Source organism: Phoenix dactylifera, chromosome 5, assembly GCF_051530095.1.
Source record: "Phoenix dactylifera cultivar Ajwa chromosome 5, Ajwa_hap1_PhDact_Kaust_v1.1, whole genome shotgun sequence".
NCBI classification, from domain to species: Eukaryota; Viridiplantae; Streptophyta; class Magnoliopsida; order Arecales; family Arecaceae; genus Phoenix; species Phoenix dactylifera.
The window spans coordinates 34,733,962-34,755,072 of record NC_143194.1 but is presented as its reverse complement, the minus strand read 5'-3'; the positions used below and the strand labels follow the sequence as shown (position 1 = coordinate 34,755,072).

General features: G+C 36.9%; 1 protein-coding gene across 2 annotated transcripts; it reads left to right on the top strand.

Moving 5' to 3' along the window:
• The first annotated feature begins 1,377 nt into the window (after positions 1 to 1,377).
• LOC103708533 (putative serine/threonine-protein kinase At1g54610) lies at positions 1,378 to 20,030 on the top strand. Of its 2 annotated transcripts, XM_008793498.6 has the most exons (8): positions 1,378 to 2,225; positions 9,509 to 9,793; positions 10,086 to 10,403; positions 10,726 to 10,953; positions 12,891 to 12,991; positions 16,701 to 16,815; positions 17,950 to 18,399; positions 19,517 to 20,030. In XM_008793498.6, the coding sequence occupies exons 1-8, from the start codon at positions 1,785 to 1,787 to the stop codon at positions 19,790 to 19,792; spliced, it is 2,214 nt and encodes a 737-aa protein (XP_008791720.4). In that variant the 5' UTR covers positions 1,378 to 1,784; the 3' UTR covers positions 19,793 to 20,030. The 2 variants fall into 2 exon arrangements, with proteins under 2 accessions (XP_008791720.4, XP_088578688.2); XM_088722562.2 differs by lacking the exon at positions 10,726 to 10,953.
• The last annotated feature ends 1,081 nt before the right edge of the window (positions 20,031 to 21,111 follow it).

Here is a 21,111-nt window from a genome sequence, read left to right as displayed (position 1 = left end):
GCCAAGAAGAGAGGGGATAGACATTGATATAATATATAAATTAGCATATATTTCTATATTGCATTCAACTATTTTTCAATGCAATATAGAAATATATAATACAAAATAATAAAAATAAAATAGAATATAAAAATTATAAAAATATTTAATTATTTTTTTAAAATAAATTTTTGATATTAGTATCATGATATGCTTTCGCTACTTTAATAGTATATGTATATATATCAATATGGTAAAATAATTTATTATTATAAAATAATAAGATCACAATCTAATCTATGTAATAGAAAGATATTGTATCTAGCAAATATGTGAATACAACATAGTCTATTCATTAATTGCTCTACTTTCACTTTTATGAAAGATCATAATTATAAAAATAAATAAAAATTTTAAAATTAGTATAATCAAATAATCCACATGGGATACAAGCATGATGCAATATTCATAAAAAATATTTTTTATTAATTTCACCAAATATTAAACAAATATACTTATTAATAATATCATTATTTTCTATATTTTGATATAGTAGTATTAAAGAAAATTCTTTATTTAATATAGTTTATATTTTGATAATGAACTGTACCAAATAACAGTTATACCAATTATCTGAATTAAAAAATTCTATTAATAATGTTGTTAATATATATTTTGGTACTACTCATAGAATTTTTTTTATTTAATATAGTTTATATTTTGATAAAAAATTATATTAAATAAAAGATCTATTTAGTATTCAAATTAAAGAGTTCTATTAATAAATTTATTATGTACACGTCTGTATAACGAATGAAGAGCTATGCACAAACAAAAATCTCTTCTTTAGTGTGTATATATAATGGATATGCTATTATCTTGAATGCATGCACTTGTAATCTTAAATCTTATTTTTACTATAAAATTTATAGTGCCTTACCTAAAAAATATCGATGCTATAAGATAGTATTTATTTATGCCAACAAAGAGAGGCCCCCCACACACCGACATGGCGTTCAATAAATACATTCTAATCATAAAACAAGATACAAGGAGTCAAATTAATACCATTTTTAATTACTTCTTAATAAATTTATCCTTTATAAAAAGAGAGTAGAATCAAATCTAAAGACTCACAAGGGAATCCTACCATGCATTAATGGATTTTAGATAAGGTTATCCAGACCATTCCATTTTTATGGCCATCCAGAACTCAATAAATAAAATAAAAAAAAACATATTTTGAATTATGCGGACTGTGAAGGGGACTTGAGATCGGCAAGTGGAATACTTAAAGTAAAGCAATGAAAAGCGCTTGCTTAGCGGACTATCGATAACGACAAGCCGCGTTAATTCAAGAAGGGGTCCATAAAGGAAGACTAAAAATTAGCAAGTCAAAAAAATAAAACGGGGTAATGAAAAATATGCTCGATTAGGCGTGTGTCGTTGGGAACTCTATTCCGCCGCGGCAGGGAGAAAACGGAAAGTTATTATTCTCCCACAGTGTTACTTGGTTTCGGCTGCCCTAGGAGCAGATGTCACGGATCGGACTCCTTCCAAGAATCCAAAGAAAAGAGGAGAGGAAACAACCCAAGAAAAGGCCTTTAGGGTTCCAAATCTCGCTGTTCTGATCCCCGCGCGTCTCGAGCGAAGGCGGGGGATTTGGCGTCGCTTTCCGCCGCGAATCGGATGGACGCGGCGGCCGAGGAGGTGGTGGCGGGGACGCCGATTGGGCGGCGGCAGGAGGCTTTCTTCTGTGGTTAGTCTGGGCGGGGGTGTTATCGTCTGTCGCTCCTGTGGAAGCCATGGGCTGCGTCTGTGGCAAGCCCTCCGCGATTGAGGACAGCAGGGAGAGCCCGAGGGGGAGGCCGCCGGCGCCGTATACTGTGTCGGCGGCGCCGACGAAGCTGTCGGCATCGGTGGAGCGAACGGCGGCCACGGCGGTGACGGTGTCTTCTTTGAGGCGCGAGGAGGTGGTGACCCTTAGGGGAGACGGAGGCGCGGTGTTGGTCGCGGAGAAGAAGCACATGAGTGGTCCGATTAGGGCTAATGCACAGGATGTTGAGAGGAGGAGGGAGAGGCTGGCTTACTCCAGTCATCCTATGAGGGTGGCTGGCGGTGTTCCGAAGGCTATGGAAGGCGAGCAGGTGGCGGCTGGGTGGCCGCCCTGGCTTGCAGCGGTGGCCGGAGAGGCCATTCGGGGTTGGGTGCCTCGCCGTGCGGATTCCTTTGAAAAACTTGACAAAGTGAGTTCTTTTCTTTTCGCTTTGCTTTTCTTTTGAGGTACTCCTTTGCTTCCTTTAACAAGTAAAAACATTATGGCAATCTTTTTTCTTTTAATTAATTTTCTTGAAAAAAAATTTGTACCTCTTGCGTCCGTCACTTGATAATGTGTAGCCAAATTTCAAACTTTCTTGGGTTAACATCCCACACTGCCGTTGTATTCTCAAGAACTTACTAGTGGGTTGTCCTCAGCCATTCGATTATAACAGATAATGCTGTTGAATTAGCGATGAACAATTGGGGATGCTTGATAACTTGAACAAGCGTTGTTTGATAATCCATAATATAGGCGATGGAGTGCTTCTTTGTTTGTTATATGGTGGATTTCTCTTATTTTTGTTTTGGAAAGAGCAGTTTCCAGGGTTTGTAATGGGAAAGTTTGGCATGGCATTTGTCGGGTTCTTCTTCAAGTTGGGAGAGGGACTGTTTTTAAGGAGAATGTGGCCTGTTGTGGTGTTGAAAGAAATGGATGATCGCATTTTTAAGAAGGAATTCCCCCCGAAATTTCCGAACTGCACTCACTGCAGCGATATCTGACAATCTTGAGGCATTGCCTACTTTATTTGGATTTCATGTCAGTTGAATCATTTTTTCTGTTTAAACTAAGGAAGGGACTGCAATGGGTGGAGGGACTTCTCTCGCAGAACGGTCATGCAAACTAGTATCTTTTGAGTATCATGCTAAAATAATAGTTGGTTACTTCAGTGGTTATCTGCAGCAGGAATTGGAAAGAAGGGAGATCATGGACTGCAGAATTGAATTTTGGATGAGATCTTGCTAGCTGCAAACAGTGGCAAGTCTGACCTTAATTGAGTTTTCAGCAACCTAGGCTCATTCTTTCTTTCCAATCAATTTAGTGGTGAAGCTAGATGATATTTTTTGGCAAGGAGTGGGGATGGATGCCATAATATTTTTTTATATGCTTAGGAAAAAGATAAGGAAGGAAATTTCTTTCTATTTGCAGAGGATGGTGGTATTCTTAAACTTCTCTGTTATGAATATGAGTCCTCACATCTTGGTTAGATCTATATGAGACAAAAGAATTACAGATGCGGCTTTTCAATCTGGTGTCTTGAGTCATCAAATGAGGGAAGGTTAGTGCTATTGGTGGTTGATGTCTGACAAGGATTTTTGCCTACTTTTTAAGGTGGGGCAACCTAATGGTTCTTTTTTACTAATGGTTCTTTTTTAAAATCAAATGGGGAAATCTGTACTATATGGAGGAGGGTAATTGTGTATTGTTGAGTGGAGATTCTAGCAGTTGTCTCTTTAAGGTGGAATTAAGAATTCAGAAGAGCTTGTGCCTAGGAATCAATGTTGTTAACAGAAAAGACAATCTTCATCTCCAATGTATGATCCAGCATTCATTGGCATAGATCTTTCTTTTTTCTTTTCTTTTTAAGGTGGGGCAACCTATTCCACACTAATTGATAGGTTATGAAGCCTTTCCATGCAGATCATCAAATTTAAGCTTGTTAATATTGATGTGTCTACTATAACTTTCATATGAATTTCTTAGATCAGGGTTCTTTCTCTCTTTTAGGGGAAGAGAACATTACCAGTGTTTTTCTTAGACCTTAGATCTGTTTGTTCTTTTCTTATTTTTAATTAAGAAAGTGATTTTTTGTTGAGTTGTTAGAATTTTCTACTAATTCATGATGTCATTTGGCTGAATTACCATATCCCTTTTTTTTTTTTCCTTTTAGTCTTCAGGTATGGGCTAATGAGGATGGCTGGTAGCATTGGGGATAGGGCTAGAAGTGGGCCCGAGCTGGCCTACGGCCCATCAGGCTGAGTCGACTTTGGGTTGGGTTACGGGCTAGGCCTGACGAAATTTGGATTGGGTTGGGGCTGAAAATTAGAGTCCGTATACTTTTCAGGCCAGGCTCGGGTAGTTTATGCGTCTCAGCCCAGGCTCGGCCTAAGCTCGAGCCCGAATTTAGGCCCATAGCTGATCCGGCATATGGCCTAAGATTGAAAGTTTACATGTGATGTGGTCTGACCACACTAGACCCACTGATATAGGTCCTAGTGAAGATTGGATTCGTCTAACCGCCTGCGAATTTGGGTTCGTTGGGCTCTTCGAAATCGTAAGTACTCTCAATCCCTTAAATGTCTTCGATCAACTAGGGTTCCGACATCTTCCAATCTTTGAATATCTGCCTTCATGGCTCCACACCTCTATCAGTCCACCACATCTGGTAGCCAGTCGTTCGTCCACCTCCGTTGCATTCACCCTCTTGCCCCCTCCAAACACACACTTTGTATGACTTCTTATTCTCCAGTATTGGCAGTTTCCTTATGTCGTCTTCGATCTTTGACTGGTGAGGCCCACCTCGTAGTCCCCCGTCCCGTTGGGTAGAGCAACCCCTAGTGCTGCTTCATCCCCGGCTTATGCTTCTGATTCTCGTTGTAGAGCTCGCAGATGAACACCGGCATCATTGCCTCCGTTGTGCTGGCGTCTCGACTACCGCCCACTCTGAGAGTTGCTGGGCCAGATTTTAGTTGTACATAGCTGTGTTGTATATATTTGCCCCAATCTAGTCTAGATCGTCGACATTGGGCCATCCAATCTTGGCGATGGCTAGTCGAACTCCATTGAACTCTATCTTCGCCATGGCTGCTACTACGGAGTCCAACATCTGGTCGTGTAGATTGGTGTAGGTGAGATTGGTTTCGGGATTGAAGTAATTGGTGGCGGAATTGCCTTGAAAGAGGGCATCACTGAGAGAGATGTAGGAGGTACTAGATGCCTAGATGAAGTAGCAGTGGTTGCGATACCCTGACAGGTCTACTATAGTGAAAATTGAAAGATTAAACTTCAATTAGGTTTGAGCAAGCCCAGTTTTTGGTCCAAATGGGTTATTCGGGTTGGCCCAATCGGGTTCAGGTTAGGCTTGGGTCTGGGCTTGTGTCGGGCTTGAGTTTGGATCTTTCAAAAATTTTTAGACCTACGTCCGACTTGAAGCCCGAAAAAAATTTCGGGCTAGGCTCGGTAAGGGGTGTGGCTTGGCCCAGCTCGGCATGCTCCAGCTCTAATCGGGGGTAAGTGGAGCATTTGAACTTCTAGGTTTAGGGTGGTTGGGGTTGTTTACTTTTGACAATAGTAGTAGGAGGTCCTTGATGTGTGTTGTTTTTGTAATTATGGAGATTTAGTGTTTGGTCGGACCGTCGGAGTGGCTAGCTGGAGTATAGCAATTTTTGTTTAAAATCATAATTGCTTCTAAGTATCTTGAGGGCAATTACAAGGATGCCAATACAAGATTCAGGGGTTCTGAGTGTTCTTAGAAGCTACTTCACTTCTATTTTACAAGAGGTAGGGAATGGAAGTCTGAAGCTTTGCTTGGGCTAAGTTAGGGGTCTATCCAGCTTTGAGGCAAGGCTTTTTGGGAAGTCAAGATGTCTGAAGGATGACAAATTAGCCAGTTGATGCAGACACTAGCATGCATCTAGTGATTTTTCTCGCATGTGCATTTATGCAGAGTTTCTTTTTATTTTTAAGGGTGTTTGATGGAGATCAGATGAGGTGGTATGACCACAAAATCCTAAGTGATGGGAGAAATTGTAATGTTGTTATTGAGAATACGAAAAAAGTCCTAAACCTTGGAATAAGAGACAATCAAGACCTTAGGAATAGATTCAATTAGAGAAGCTTGATATAAAGTGAGACTGGAATTTGAAACTTATTAATTTTGGCTTTGAATGCATTGATATCAAACAAAGTGGTTGAAAGGAAATGCTCAACTAGGGAAAGGGATATCTTAATGTGATTAGGTAAATGTTGATGTGTTTTTTGAGGCATAGTGGGTTGTGGAGCTATGGCAAGCCTAAGATAGTTAAGATGCTGATCTACAGGTTTTAGGCTTTATATTGCATGGTTTGTGTTATAAAGAAAAATCAACATGACTAGTGGTTGATGGATGAATAGGAGATTGGGTTGATGGATGACAAAAGGGAATGGAATATTCAGATTTTTCAGTGGTATAATAGTTATTTATGATAAATTTGAACGTATCAAGAAGCTTTTGCTGTGACTGATTGAGAGTTTTTCTAAAACAGACCTGTTTATATTTCTTTTGGCCATGATATGTTGACTTTCAAATAGTCTCTATGAGAGTTAATGTGGGAGAATTTTGTTGTATAGGAGGTGGTGATTTATTGCTGTATGATCTTTTTTTTTTACGACTTATGAGTGCTTACTTTTTTTTGGTTAATAGAAGAAAATCTGTCTAACTCTGGTTGCTCTCCTATTTATTTACTTGGCCAATTGAAGGTCGAAGGTCAGAAACTTGAAATACCATGATTTTTTCTTCATTTATTAAGTGAAATTAACACATCATAATAGTGCATTATGTAAGTTCCTTTTACCTGGCATTGATCACAAGATGGTTCCTTTAGATTATGTTAGAAGGATTAGAGCCTAGACCTTTTTAAATTTGAATGCAGGTGGTTGGCATTGTGGGATCTAGAGGGAAAATGATAACATGGTGGATAATGGATTAATGGTAATGTCTTACTACAAATTTAGTGAGAATTAATAGTTGCATTTATGAATTGAGAAGAGGGAGGTCAAATAGTGTCTTGATAGTCTCTTTAAAGAAATTGACAAGACTATCAAGAAAGAAAGAATTTTAACTGAGATGTCACCTTACAGGGTAATACAAAGGGTTGCTTAGAAGGTGGAGTGGCTCGCGGGTAGAGATTTAGGAGACCTATGGTCATAAAATCATTAGCTATTCATTATGAGTGGAAGGAGAGGATTAAGTCTTATAAACGTGATTGAGATTGATGGAAAGAGGTGCACTAAATGATTGTTCTAGTCCACAACTTGCCTTTTGGAGATATACAGGGGAAGCAATCTGAATCAACAGGTTAGATTTTTAAGGATTGGATAAAAGCAATAAATACAAGATTGATTTGAAGGTTGATGGAAAGGAGGTAAGAGTAGCATGTATCTAATGAACGGAGAAGGTCACGAGGTCACATGGTTTTATCATGTTGTTTATTTTGAACTTTGGATAGATGATGCCATGACCATTTTAACTAACTTTTGCCACTATCACATGTCTGAGATGGGTGTTGGTGTTACTGTTATTACTCTCATTTGTAAGAAAATACATGCCATTTGAGATAAAGAATTAGAAATTGATAAATGTGGTTGACAAAATTTTATTTCTGGTGCCTGCAAAAATGTTAAAAGGGAAATATGTTTGTGGAACTGAGGTTTCTATTTATGAATTGGGTCATGCACTGGATTGTGTGTTGACTATTGATTTTGTGGGCTAAGTAGAAATTAAAAACACTTACTATAATGTGGGTTGGAAATGTCTGCAGCAAATTCTAGATCTTTGAGAGCAGTGAATTGGATGGATAAACAATTTCATTATAACAACTGTCATACTGCTGGTTAATTGGTCCTTGAAGCTCTCTTTGGGCTTTGTAATAATGACCCATGATACCTTGTTTCATCAATCTTTCTTTTTATACTGGGAGGATAATTTAAATGTAGGGGTTTAAGCAACTGCAGGAAATTGTGTGGTTGCAGGTGACTTTCAGCATGAGTGCTGTAATATTCATCTGTTTGGATGAAAACAAAGTGGAGTTTTGTGTTGAGTTGTTGGGGTATGGGGTTGTGAAACTGGCAATATCAGGCCTTCTGGAGATTGGGTAAATCCGAGGCCTTTAACACCTAACACTGGAAAGGCATGATAGAAGGCAGTTAGTTGGAAGATGTGGATTTTTTTACTCTTGGGGTAGGATATTCTTTCTATTTCTTTCTGTTTTCCATGTCAACAAGGCCAAACTTGGAAACATTTAAACTTACTATTGGGGGGGGGGGGGGGCAATGGTAGATGGAGCTGCCATGCCAACAAAATGGATCTGTTATTAGGGTTAGAATAAAGGGAATTTTGTGTGAGCTTTGTCTGAACTGAAATCAGTGGTTTCATGTATTTGGCTATGAAGGACAGTATCAGGATGATGTTTTGTTGAAAAAGTGATGGTAGACATATTTTAAGGGAACAAATGATTGGCTTCTAAGATACAGTTCAGGAAATTGGAAGGATATTTTTTGTTAGTCCAAGAGTATTAATATAGATCTCATGTTTAGCATAGATATAAATGAGATTTCTAGATGGATTGGTGGTGTAGGAAGAGAATTTTGCCTCGTGTCTGTTATGCATATAGAGGAGCTGACCAACTTCATTTTATGCTTGCTCGTGTCATTTTAAACTTTTTGGTGATATTAGAATGTAAAAGTTCTTGGATGATAGTTTTCTTCTAAGTGTATTATTACTTGCTCACTTGTAGGTAGGCTATATATTTGTTGGAAGAAGGTTTAAGATATAGTAAGTGTTGCATTAGAGTCAGCCTTCAGGTAGGTCGTTGGTTGATTAGGATTGATGGAAACTCTTTTATCTATTGGGGGACAAGCGGTGGTTCAAGTTTGACACCATATGTTCCTTCTTGATGCCTTCAAGAAGAAGCCACAAATTTTCTTCCTTGTTGACTGGCCATGTCAACTATAGCTTTAAGCTGAAACAGTGGATTGTAATACTGCTTTGCAGAAATCATGGAGCATCATCTGAAAGTTCAGAAGGAAATGGATTTTCATGCTTGTAAATTTAAAAGTTCACAATGACAGCCAATGTTTGGTTTTAGGATAGTACCTTCTTCATTAACTAAAGTATGATTTTTCTATATGTATCTCCTATCATAATTAATTTTAAAGGCTGGTGATATTTAAACATTGAGGTCTCTTTTTTTTTTCTTCTTTTTTAAAGTGATTGATAGTATGCTGACATATATAAGAAAACTTCATCCATAATCTGTATGAGGATCCTCTATCAAATTTAGTTGTCTCTTGAAATGTTTATGCAATTAAAAAGGACATTCTATGGAGCACATACTGCCAACGATAATCTAAACTGAGTTGTTTGTAAAGTTACTCAAATGCTTGACATCTTCTTCAATATATGTTCCATAGAAAATGACTACACTTCATTTTCATTGATTATAACAATGAACTAGCTTATAGTCATGCTCAGTGGATGCAAAGTTTTGCTTATTGTGTATTTTTTAAAAATTCTTTTCTGATTACTGCTTTAAATTGTAACGCAGTGGTATGACACTCTTCTTCCAATAAAAAAGAAGTATATTGAGACCCTTCCCACTCATTTTAGCTGCCTTATAAACTTTTCTGTTACGATTTACAGAACATGTCTTGTAATGACATCTTATTATGCAGATTGGCCAAGGAACTTATAGTAATGTTTATAGAGCCCGTGATCTTGATAATGACAAAATTGTGGCTTTGAAAAAAGTGCGATTTGACAGTCTGGAGCCTGAAAGTGTAAAGTTTATGGCTAGAGAAATTCTCATTTTGCGCAGGCTTGACCATCCAAATGTAATAAAGTTGGAAGGCTTAGTTACATCACGGATGTCTTGCAGTTTGTACCTTGTTTTTGAGTACATGGAACATGATCTTGCTGGGCTTGCTTCTTTCCCTGGACTCAAGTTTACCGAACCCCAGGTATCTTGGATGGCTAAAATAATTTTTCCTTTTTTTTCTTCAAAAACTGCGGCTAATATTTATTTTTTCCCCTCTTTTCCATCTTTCAATGGGCAAAAGGTATTTGATGCCCAGATATTGATTATGGTATATGGTTTCTTTCCTTCCTGACTGGAATAAGATTATGGAAGAAGAGCATTTATAGTGCTTATGGTTACAAGAAGGTTCTAGACTTTTAGCAATGCATTATATGCATTGTCTGATATTTGAATCGTAATTATGTACATGATACCATTTTAGTTTCATTTAACAGGTAAAGTGTTACATGCAACAGCTGCTATGTGGGCTTGATCATTGTCATAGTCGTGGGGTTCTGCATCGAGATATTAAGGGTTCCAATCTCTTAATTGACAACAGTGGCATCTTAAAACTTGCAGACTTTGGCTTGGCAAGCTTCTTCGATCCTGATCATCGACACCCATTGACAAGTCGTGTAGTTACTCTGTGGTATAGACCCCCAGAGCTCTTACTTGGAGCCAGTAATTATGGGGTTGCTGTGGATTTGTGGAGCACTGGTTGCATTCTTGCTGAATTATATGCAGGCAAGCCTATAATGCCGGGAAGGACAGAGGCACGCTCCTTTTCTTAATTATTATAGAGAAAGGCTTTTTTTTGCCTAAAATACATTAAAAGTATAACAGTCATGAGAAATGCATACTTCAAATGTCTAGCTCATATATTCATCTTGTCTTTTCTAGTTAGATGTCAATAAGGACATATCTAGTTATCCATCCCTGATAAGTATTTTCATCCTGTATTTTTAGCTCATACAGCTATTTTCTTTTTTTATCATCATCATTATGATAGTTTGCAGTTAACTTATTTTACCTTTCTTTTTCAGAATTATGTTAACTTTAAGTTTACTTTTTTTTTTTTATAAAATGTATCTATAGGTAGAGCAGTTACACAAAATATTCAAGCTTTGCGGTTCACCTTCTGATGAATATTGGAGGAAATCTAAGTTGCCTCATGCCACCATTTTCAAACCACAACAACCTTACAGGCGATGTGTTCCTGAAACATTTAAAGACTTCCCTCCATCAGCTTTAGCATTAATAGATGTCCTCCTTTCAATAGATCCAGCAGATCGTGGAACTGCTTCTTCTGCCCTTAAGAGTGAGGTATGTAGGTTAATGATCTGTTTCCATTTGGGGATCGTCAAATTTTGGTTTTATCATCTATCGAATATGTTTTTGGATACAGTATGTGAGTCCGTCTTGTTGATCTTTTTGGATATTGATCCAAAAATTCACCAGTGATTGCTGTAATCTCATTTGGTTATTTTACCATTCGGATTATAAAGATCCTTTAATTCTACTACCTTGTGATGTTTGCTGCTTTTCAAGTATCATTTATGATCCTTTTCCACCGTGCTCGCATGTAAAGCTTGTGAAAGTTATTTCCGGTGATTCTTTTGCAGTGCAGCTCTCATCAGATTGGGGTAATTGCATTATCCTTGGAGCATGCCATACAATTTTTCCTTTTAAACATATGTTTCTGTTTTGTTTATTATCCTATCCCTTTACTGAACTTCATCAAGGCAATTAAGATTGTTTTGCAACCAAAATGTTGAAGTTAATCCTTTGCTGCATTTAGTTGAGTAAATCTAGGACTTTAGTGTTCACCATGTACCCTTGCATAACCAACATGCCTTGTCTCAGCTATCGAAGATCACATTTATAATTTGTGTTTCACCTTTCATTTCCTCTGGAAAAATTTACTAGGTATTTTTAACTTGTTGGGTAAAGCGAGCTGGTGGGAGCTTTAAGACATGTTTTATGAAAATAGTTGAAAGAAAGTTGCAATAACTGATAATTGTTTTAATTAGTGACAGTTATGTCTTTGTGTATGGACTATTTTCTTGGGATTATCTTAAAAGATGTCCACCGTAAGTTGATGCTCATGAATTGATATGGATGAGGGAAGATTTGTTTTCTTGCATGTTCATTATTACTATATTTTCTTTCTCAATATATTTGTTTAGATATTAAAATACCAGGCTAAGTTCAAAGTTTTATGTGGACAAGCTAGTGGTTGAATCTAAAGATCAGATAAATACCTGTCCTGTAAATTGAGGAGACAACTCATCTTCCATAACAATCTTATTCTCCATAGTATAATCCTCAAATTGAAACCTATAGTTGTCCCAGTAGCCAATACTATGCCATTTGTAAATAACAGTTACTTTATGTAATATGAGCATGCTCATTACAAATCAGTAAATAATCTCAAACAGTTTCTTTATTGCATAATTCCATAAATTCTCAGATTATGACTTGTTGCTATGTAATTGAAAGTGGGTTTCCAAGGAATGTGTAAAGGAATTATTTATCTACTACTAACAAGGAACGATCATTTGTCCATGGGAATGGCTTTTTACAACTCATCTTTTTTGCCCTACATGTTTCTAACATAATAGCATCTATTTTAGTCAGCCACTCATGATTATTCACTTAGAGTTGCTGATATTTTTGGTGACCTTTTTCTGGTTCAAAACAATTCAATGGAGGAATGCACTTGAAAAGGGCAAGTCCTTTTTCTGGAAAAATTGAGGCTAGGAGGAGATACTCAATTACTCAAACACACTGTGTTTGTTGACTTGCGGATTAGCTTCTGTCTTTTCATTCTGAAAGACTCACGGCCTGCGGCGCTGCTGCTGCCAGATGGTGCCATAAAGATAGATGCCATTTCGAAAGAATGGCATACCAAATAATACGACGTGCAAAATGCTTTTTGTACCTTTTCACCCATTGAATCCTTGTCTTTATCACTAACCTAGATCATTATCATGTAATTAAGCAGCTGCAAATTTTTTTGAATTCCTCTGGTGTTCTTCCTTATTTGTTGTTTGTGCAAACACTTTTTTATTTCAAGTGTAATGTGTTCTGTTTATTTTTTTTCTCCTACTTCACAGTATTAATAGGTAAGAATGATATTCAAAATAAGGTACTACTTACTGAATTATTTAATTGTTCTTAAATTGTTGTATTTTGGGCACTTTGTTTTGTGGCTTTTCTTTTTCAAACAAAATAGACTAGTTATGCTTTTCATTGTGTAGTTCTTTACAACGAAGCCCCTTGCTTGTGATCCTTCATGCTTGCCTAAATATCCTCCAAGCAAAGAATTTGATGCAAAACGTCGGGACGAGGAAGCTCGAAGGTTTGTGCCCTATACCTGTTCATTTTCTATTTGCATAATATGATTGAGCTTAGAATACACACTGTTTCCCTAGAAAAAGCTTTTATTTTTTTTCATATAAATATTTAAGGTGTCAGGTATCTCTAGTTCTCCACTGCTGCAGTCTTTTATCTTAGTTTCTTGCTTGGAATTAGAAAACAAAATTATTTTATGACCTAGGTGCTCATTATTGACTTTCTGAAGACTGACATTGATCCACATTTTTTTCTTTTGCTCCGTGACTAATATTAAGGATACGAGATGAAGATGCATGTAGTTGCCTACCAGCACTTGCACTTGGGATGATTTTATAAGAGGTATATCTGCATGTGCGTCGGTATTTATTTTGATGTATGCAGTTATGCCAATTTAGGAAAGGAATAGCTGGCCTATCTGTAAGGTTGATGGAGAGTAAGCTTGGGCCAATTGCATGTGGTGGTGAAAGAACGGATTTTGGAGGTGGATTGGATTGGTGAAAATTCTTACAATGATGATTTTTTTTTGACCCTTCTTTTGACTGGTGAATCCACCTTTCAGTATTTTGGATCTTGTAACAGCCTTTGGCGTGGCCCTGTAATTCTCCCTCCTTTACACCAGTTATTTAGTAGGTTGTGCATTAAGAGTAACTATAGATTTTAGGGCACTAGAGGAGAGTGGCAACTTGTCATCCTACCCCTCATTAACATATCCACGGCTTGTGAGGATGATTGGGATAACTTAGTCAGCTCTAGCTTTGTTTTCTCACCTTGTTTGTGTGTACGTATGAGTATGTGCTTGCGTGCATGTCTGTGTCCTGTGCATGTGCGTGCATTTGTGGGGACATGGGGCCAAAAGGCCAAATTTAGTTGATATTCTTTCATTAAGAGAGGCTTTGAACAGTAAAGGCTTTGTCAAGGTGTACATCTTGCAGAACTGATGCCTGAGAGGCTTCTGACAATTTACTTGGGTTTATTTCTTAAGGGTTTGTTTGGTTGCTGGTGATCTAACATGCTGCTGTTCTGGATACTGTAACTTCAGTCCAGTGTTTGGTTTCATGTATTTAGATATCTAACGTGTAATTGCATCCCCATGTTTTGCCTCAATTGCAAGAATTCAGCCTACAACAAAAAGACTATAGGACTACATTAGTTGGCGGGTGAGAGTTATTTGTAACAATAAAAATTAGTTTAATTTAGTGTTGTAATAATACACAACAGTGTATAAACTTAGTTACATTATATAATATTGCATCTGTAAATATTATTATTAACAACATTATAATGCTATATTATAAATAAGTTTACTTCTTACAAAAATATTATTTTAACATGCAATATGAAAATAATAAATAAAAATGCTAAATGTATCATTTTCTTGTCTTGTGATATTTTTAATCTAGTAATATATGAGATATATAAATATTTTAATATTATATATAATTATATGGTTGTAAATATTTTATTATTGTTGTAATTACAATGTCATGATAATATTATTACTAACTATGGTGTTTTATATACCAAAAGACTAGACAAGGTTCTGCTCGGAGACTAAGTGGACAGAGAGGCCCGATGATATTGAGATTGCCTTTTTTTCCTTCTCTTTTCTTCTGTATCTAGTTTCTTCAATCTGGTTAACCTTGGATAACCTTTTGTAGTTGCATTCTATTTTTAATAAATCTGAATTGACCTGTAGGCTAATTCTTTTCTTAAGAAAAACTATGATATATCACACACACTGCAATAATATAATACGATACATGTCATGTTATATTGAAACTATAATGTGATAATGACGTAATACATAATAATCAAAATGCACTATAATTTATGATTTTATGAATCAATAATATAACACATTGTGTTACTATATTGTAATAATATTTATAGTTGACGTCAACTAACATATTATTCCTCAAAAAAGACAGGTATTAATGCATTAATTGTAATTTTATTATAATAAACATATGTTACTAGAATAATATATCATTATACATTATCAAATACGAACTGTAGTTATATATTTTACTTTAAGTAGGAAAAATGGATGAAGTTTTGGGTAGAATGGTGGTGCTCGGAGAATGATGGAGTTTGCTTAGTATGGTGGGTGTGGAGCACCATCTTCAGATTCTAGTCACAGAATTCTCTAAATTTTTGAAAAAAATCATGAATTATTCATATTCGGCAAGTTTACTGAATTATTCACAAATTATTCATCCCCTGTGAATCTTTGATGAATATACTGAAAAATTCGTATAAATTCACATGAGTTTCTTTTTTGACGAATTAGAGAAAAATTTACTGGCTTGAATCCTATGTGGCTCGTTTTTCCAAGCCGCAAAGTGTTGAAGCATGGTAGGACACGGGCACCAAGAAATGGGAAGCAGGTCTCTCATTGACTTTGGAATTTGATTAGTTATTGAAGCGTATCTTTTTTTCCGAAAAGAAAACGAAGCGTTAAACACAAACTCCTCCCATTTTCTTCTCTCTCTCCTTACCGTCCCACGTTTCACCTACCACTCGCCTGTGCACTTCTCTCATATTATTCTTTTCCATCATTCTTCTCTTGCATCTATTATTCTTATTCTTCCACAAGCCATTGCCACAACTCTTTTTACTCATGAACACCCATTCCAATCTAGCAAGGACAAGGACCCATGACAATAACCTACTGTTGACCTATCTCCATCTTCTCCACGCAAGATTTTTCTACTATTTGTTGCATATTCTGAATTTTATCCGATTTTTTCTGAATTTAAAAGATTTTTTTCCCGAATTTTAAACCTCAACCATTCTGAATAATTCCAAAAACTGGAGTTGTGATTATGCTTCAGTCTTAGTAGGTTTCTTTAGGGAAGACTTTTAGTAGTCCTGGTGAAGTTGGAGGAAAGATGTTTAATATGACTGAGGCTAATTCTAATTTTAGAGCATGTTAATTTTTGGGGTTTCCATCATTTGTGTGAAATCATTGGATTTCTTCAAGCCTGTATATGATTCAAGCCTGGTTAACCGCTCCACGGGAGATCCTTCCTGTGAAGTTCCTTGGCTAAAGGGGATTTTGATTTGATATGACTTGAAGGATGAGAACTTTAAAAACCATGTTCACTTTGAGTTCACTTTTTTTCTTTTTTTTTTTTTGGAATGCATTAACAAATATAAACATATATGTGTATATGCATGCATACATACAGAATGCTCATGTATTTTGCTGGAAAGTTTCTTATTTCTGAAAATTAAAGTATACTTTTTCTATCATTGCCTGCAAGCGGTTTTAAACTTCAGATTAAGTTTTTAGATTATTTCATATTAATTTTTAAGGGCTTAGGGATATTTATGATGAATTAAAGGACATGTAAGTTGGCATTTATGATGAATATAGTTTTTCCTACCAAGAATAACTCATATTTGTTATTTACAATCACCTGCCAGGTATTTGAGGCAAGGAATCATTTTTATGCCTTGCAGCATTGCATTATTGTTACTCTCGTAGTCTTCTAATGAAATGATTAATTACAATTCAACCTAGAGACAGAATTTAGTAGATAATATTACTTGCATTGTCCTTCCCCCCAAGCATTTGTTTGGGTGTCGAGTAGAAGCTTAGAGCTAGCTATGTAGAATATGTACTTTTAAAGTGTCTCTCATTAGGTTTAGCTTAACTCTTGGTTCTACTAAAGTTGTAAATTGACAGTACCCAATTTTTACTTTTACAGGCAAGGGGCTGCTGGAGGCAAGGTGCATAGACTTGACCTTGAAAAGAGAGGACTAAGAGAATCTAGAGCAATTCCTGCACCTGATGCCAATGCTGAGTTAGCCATATCATTGCAGGTAATGCTCTCTCTCTCTCTCAACACATTCGCATAAACACATGCTCACTCTTTATCACACCTTTTTCTCTGCAAATCACTTGGCCTGCCAACTTCATTTGTGTACCTCCTGAACTGTTTCCTTCATTTTAATGCTTGATTGAGTCAATGATTATGGAAACTTCGACCTTAAAATTAAATGTCTAGTTAAACTGTTCTAATCAAGAAAGAGAGGTTGATATGAGTGAATAAAACTGCAAATCCCTCATGATCTGTTCACGAGATATCCTACTACGACTCCTCCCTCTCCCCCTCACATTTTCCTGCACTCTTTTGGGCATTGCAAAAGACTTATATATCTTCACCTAAACATAAGCATGTGAAAAATATAGGTACAATAAAGAACCTAGCCATACATTCCAATACCAAATTGCGCAATGCTTAGAGTCAGCGCATTGATCTTCTGAGCACTAGGAGTAGATCCACATGAGTTGTTTTCTCATGGTTCTTTATAAAGCCTGGAATCATGTTTTCTTTGCTTACTGAGACGATATTTTCCAACATATAGTGAGAGAATAGTACTAAGATATATTCAACTAGACTTCTGATCAATCTGGTGACTGACCTGTTGTCTGCATGTGTACCCACAAATTGTACAAAATGCCTGCCTGCCTGGCATTCTACAATTTTTTACCTGGTATAGTTTTAGCGGATTTTTATTGATCAGTTATCCATACTTAAGATTTGGAATCGTGCAGCCTCTTTTTGCAGACTCCTGCTACAATATTCTATTTTTCATTTAACTCCAATTTCTCCTCCTTCTTTAGAGGTCGCATAATCATTAATTGCTGAGATTTGTTTTGGGGATCATTAAGACAAGGTAATTATAATATACATTAGACTAGTATTTTTCCTAATATATATCTGAATTTCCAAGATTAGATTGTTAATATTGCCTGGTTGTTTAGATGTTTTTACAGCATATGTGACTGTGAAATTCTTTGGTTGGTGTATTATGCTTTATCCTGATAACTGTCGTTTTTATTTTGAAACTAATTACAGCTGATCATAATCCGTGGGATTTTTTCAATGACTTGTAGAGTTTATTGCTTGATCTGGTACTTAATTGTAATATGAATGTTCATTTTGATTCCAGAAAAAGCAAAGCCAGTCCAATATCAAAAGCAGAAGTGAGAAGTTCAATCCACATCAGGAGGAGGTTGCTTCTGGATTTCCAATCGAGCCACCTCGGCCAACTCCAGTCCTAGAAGCAACTGAGGATTCTCAATCTCATTACCCTAACAGGTCATCCTATTCTGGGCCTTTGGTCCATCGAAGTCAACGATCAAGAGCTCGGAAGAATGAGGATGACATACCTAAGCCTACTGCAGTTGCTAATATATCAGATTTGTCTGGATTAATGGCAGGAAGGAGGAACCTTTTATCAGATGATGGCAGTGAAATAATTGGTGCTCAATTAAAAGCAATTGCCCCAGTAGGCAGGTTGTCCGAATCTGGTAATGAGCCCTCAGATGCTATCACAAAGTATGATCAAATATATCATGGGAAAGAAGATGACAGGAGCAGCAACATGGATCAATCTATTGTGAGTAGTTGTAACTGTCTGAACTGCCATTGCGATTTTTTTGTCTATCTAAATTTGATTTGAATTCAATAGGATATAGAAGGATGAGTAAATCTCCCTTATATAGTCGTCTTAGGCAGAAAAAATAAGGCCATGTTCACTGTTGCTTTGTCAATCTTTGGTTTGGATGACGGGCCCACCACTTGCTCGAGATCCAGGCAGATTGCCTCCGCCAATTTGTATATATGAGCTGATTAGTGGTTTATATTCCAATGACACATGGGTATCACCTTTATCGGGTAATGAGTTGAAGCATACAGAGGTAGACATGCATTGGGTGTGTGTGTGTGTGTTAGAAAACATGGCTTGTTGTTTCATGTTCCTTTTCAACTGAAATATGTTCCAAGCCTGTGGCCGTAATATTTGTATTGATTAATAAGCTCAGCCTGACTTAGAAACCATGCCCTGATTGTTTCATTTTCCTCTTTTTTTAGTAACTATTTCATTTTCCTCTTCAACTGAAATAATTTGTTCCTCATCCTGTGACCAATAAGATTTTCAAAAAGTCTCTGCATAGTGAATTGCATAAAGAGAGGCAGATGTAATGTGCTATAATATGTTAAACATAAAATGTGAACACTTGCTGTACATGCATCTTATATTGCTTTTTTCATGCATTATAGATACTTATGCAAGGTTTTTCTTCAATGGGATGCATAATTTTTTGAGGTTATGTGACATTGGTTAATTTTAGGTAAATTTGCTGGACTTTGACCTTACTGCTCATAGATTGAGGTTTTTTTAAAATGTGGATCTAATTTTATATTCTTCCTCTTTCCACATCTCTGATGATGTTGTGTGACCTTGATTTGATGTCTTATATCTAGAACTAGGTGGGGTCATTTCTTCTTATAAGTGCGCTAATACTAGTACAGCTCAGTGGTTCCCTGCTTTCTAAGTGCTTAATTTATTAACCTAGCAGCTGGTAGCCTCATGCGTACCTTCTATCAGATGAGCATTGTGCTTTTTCCATGTGTTGTGCTTTTTAAGTCCACATGAAATGCAGTATTTAATTTTACTGTTTGCAAGTTCTATTCATGGCCTCTGACTTGAAGGTTTGTTAATATCATGTTTACAGCAGCAGAGTTGCGGAACTAAGGGAACCAAGATCCACTATTCTGGGCCGCTACTGCGCCCATCAGGCAATGTTGATCAGATGCTCAAGGATCATGACCGCCAGATCCAAGAAGTCTTCCGACGGGCTCGGCTCGACAAGTCAAAAGTTAGGAAAGTTCAGGGCAATGGTAACCAAATTGGTGCCAAGCCGAGCGATTTTGGCGCTATTCCAGTGTATCCCTCCAGCCGTGGGTCATCGATTCCAGTTTTTACTTCAAATCGTGGACCTGTGCAGTAGATGCTGCAGAAACGACTGCTGAAGTTTAGCAATTGATGTGAGGTTGGAACAACTGGAGCGGCTTTGGCTTCTTCACAATTGGGGAATTGTGGGTCTTTTGGCTGTCGGGTGAGATTGCAGTCTCAGGGCATGTACAGAGGTCTTTTTATTGCTTGTCTAGTATGAATCTTTGTAATGGAGAAATGATTTATTAATTGAGGTGAATCTTAGCCATCTAAATCGAATTGAATTTGAGCTCTATTTTGTAGTGTCATTGTTTTATCGCTTTCCTCTCTTACAGTTTGGTTTTAGTTGAAAGATTTCACCTACGCAGCAGCTGATCCGACATGGACCGTCTTCGATTTTCTTGGGCACTTTTGGTATAATAAGATGTTCAAATCAAATTGGGGCCATGGATGCCCAACCTCCAATGATTTTATCAACAACCGTAGATAATTGAAAGATTTTATAGTGGAATGAACTGGTTGAAAGATTTTTTTACTTGCTGATCACGTTTTAGAAAATCCTATATTAAACCTGTACCATATAATTAGAGATGTTTAGGCCAAACCTAAAAGAAGCTCCAAGGGCAGAGGCGCAATACATGTGCGACCTTGCAGCTCATCCGTTCCCTCCAAGCGTACATTTAAGTTCAAGTTGTAGTCTTCAGTGAGTTCAGATCCTCTGTATTTCAGTACTAAATTGAAGAGGAACATTTTTGCAATTGCAACTGTTTTTATGATTGGCACGATAATCGTGAGTGAAGGGTTCTACATGATGCATGGTAGTACATTACGTGGGATCCATTCAATCACAAGTATCACGTAGATCATGGATGGTCTTGATGGAGAACCGATTCTCTCGTTTGATATTGAAGCAAGAGGATTCTGATCCTTCTACAATGCGTTGCTTCTTATTTTCCCTTATTCAATACTAGTTGCAGAGCAAAAGATCTGATAGCAAATATGTTTTAAAACATGATTTTGGTTGAATGAGGAGCGGAGAAAAACAAAGTTTTTGAGCTTGGGTTTCGGTTTCTACTCGAGAGTTCCATCACTAGAAATGGGAGTGCTTTCAAATATATTAATACTACATAAAGTATTATTATAGCACCTAAATCTACAACTTACACATGCAATGTTTTAATAAGAATATTTTCTAGTATGAATGGTTATTATTAAACACAGAGGGTTTGCTTGTTTGTTGTGTGTGTCTTGAACAAGAGCACAGTTGGCTTTCTTGGGCCAAAGCCACTTCGGCCATTTTGTTTCCCTTTAATTGGGTAAAGTGCAAATTTCAGCTCTACTTGGGTCACCGCTTGAGCTAAGATCTGACGCCAA

Excerpts from the sequence above, each read along its gene's own strand:
- LOC103708533 (XM_008793498.6), top strand. The coding sequence starts at position 1,785 with ATGGGCTGCGTCTGTGGCAAGCCCTCCGCGATTGAGGACAGCAGGGAG. Across the intron at positions 2,226-9,508 it reads CCTTTGAAAAACTTGACAAA|ATTGGCCAAGGAACTTATAG; the intron begins GTGAGTTCTTTT and ends CTTATTATGCAG. Across the intron at positions 18,400-19,516 it reads GCAACATGGATCAATCTATT|CAGCAGAGTTGCGGAACTAA; the intron begins GTGAGTAGTTGT and ends TCATGTTTACAG.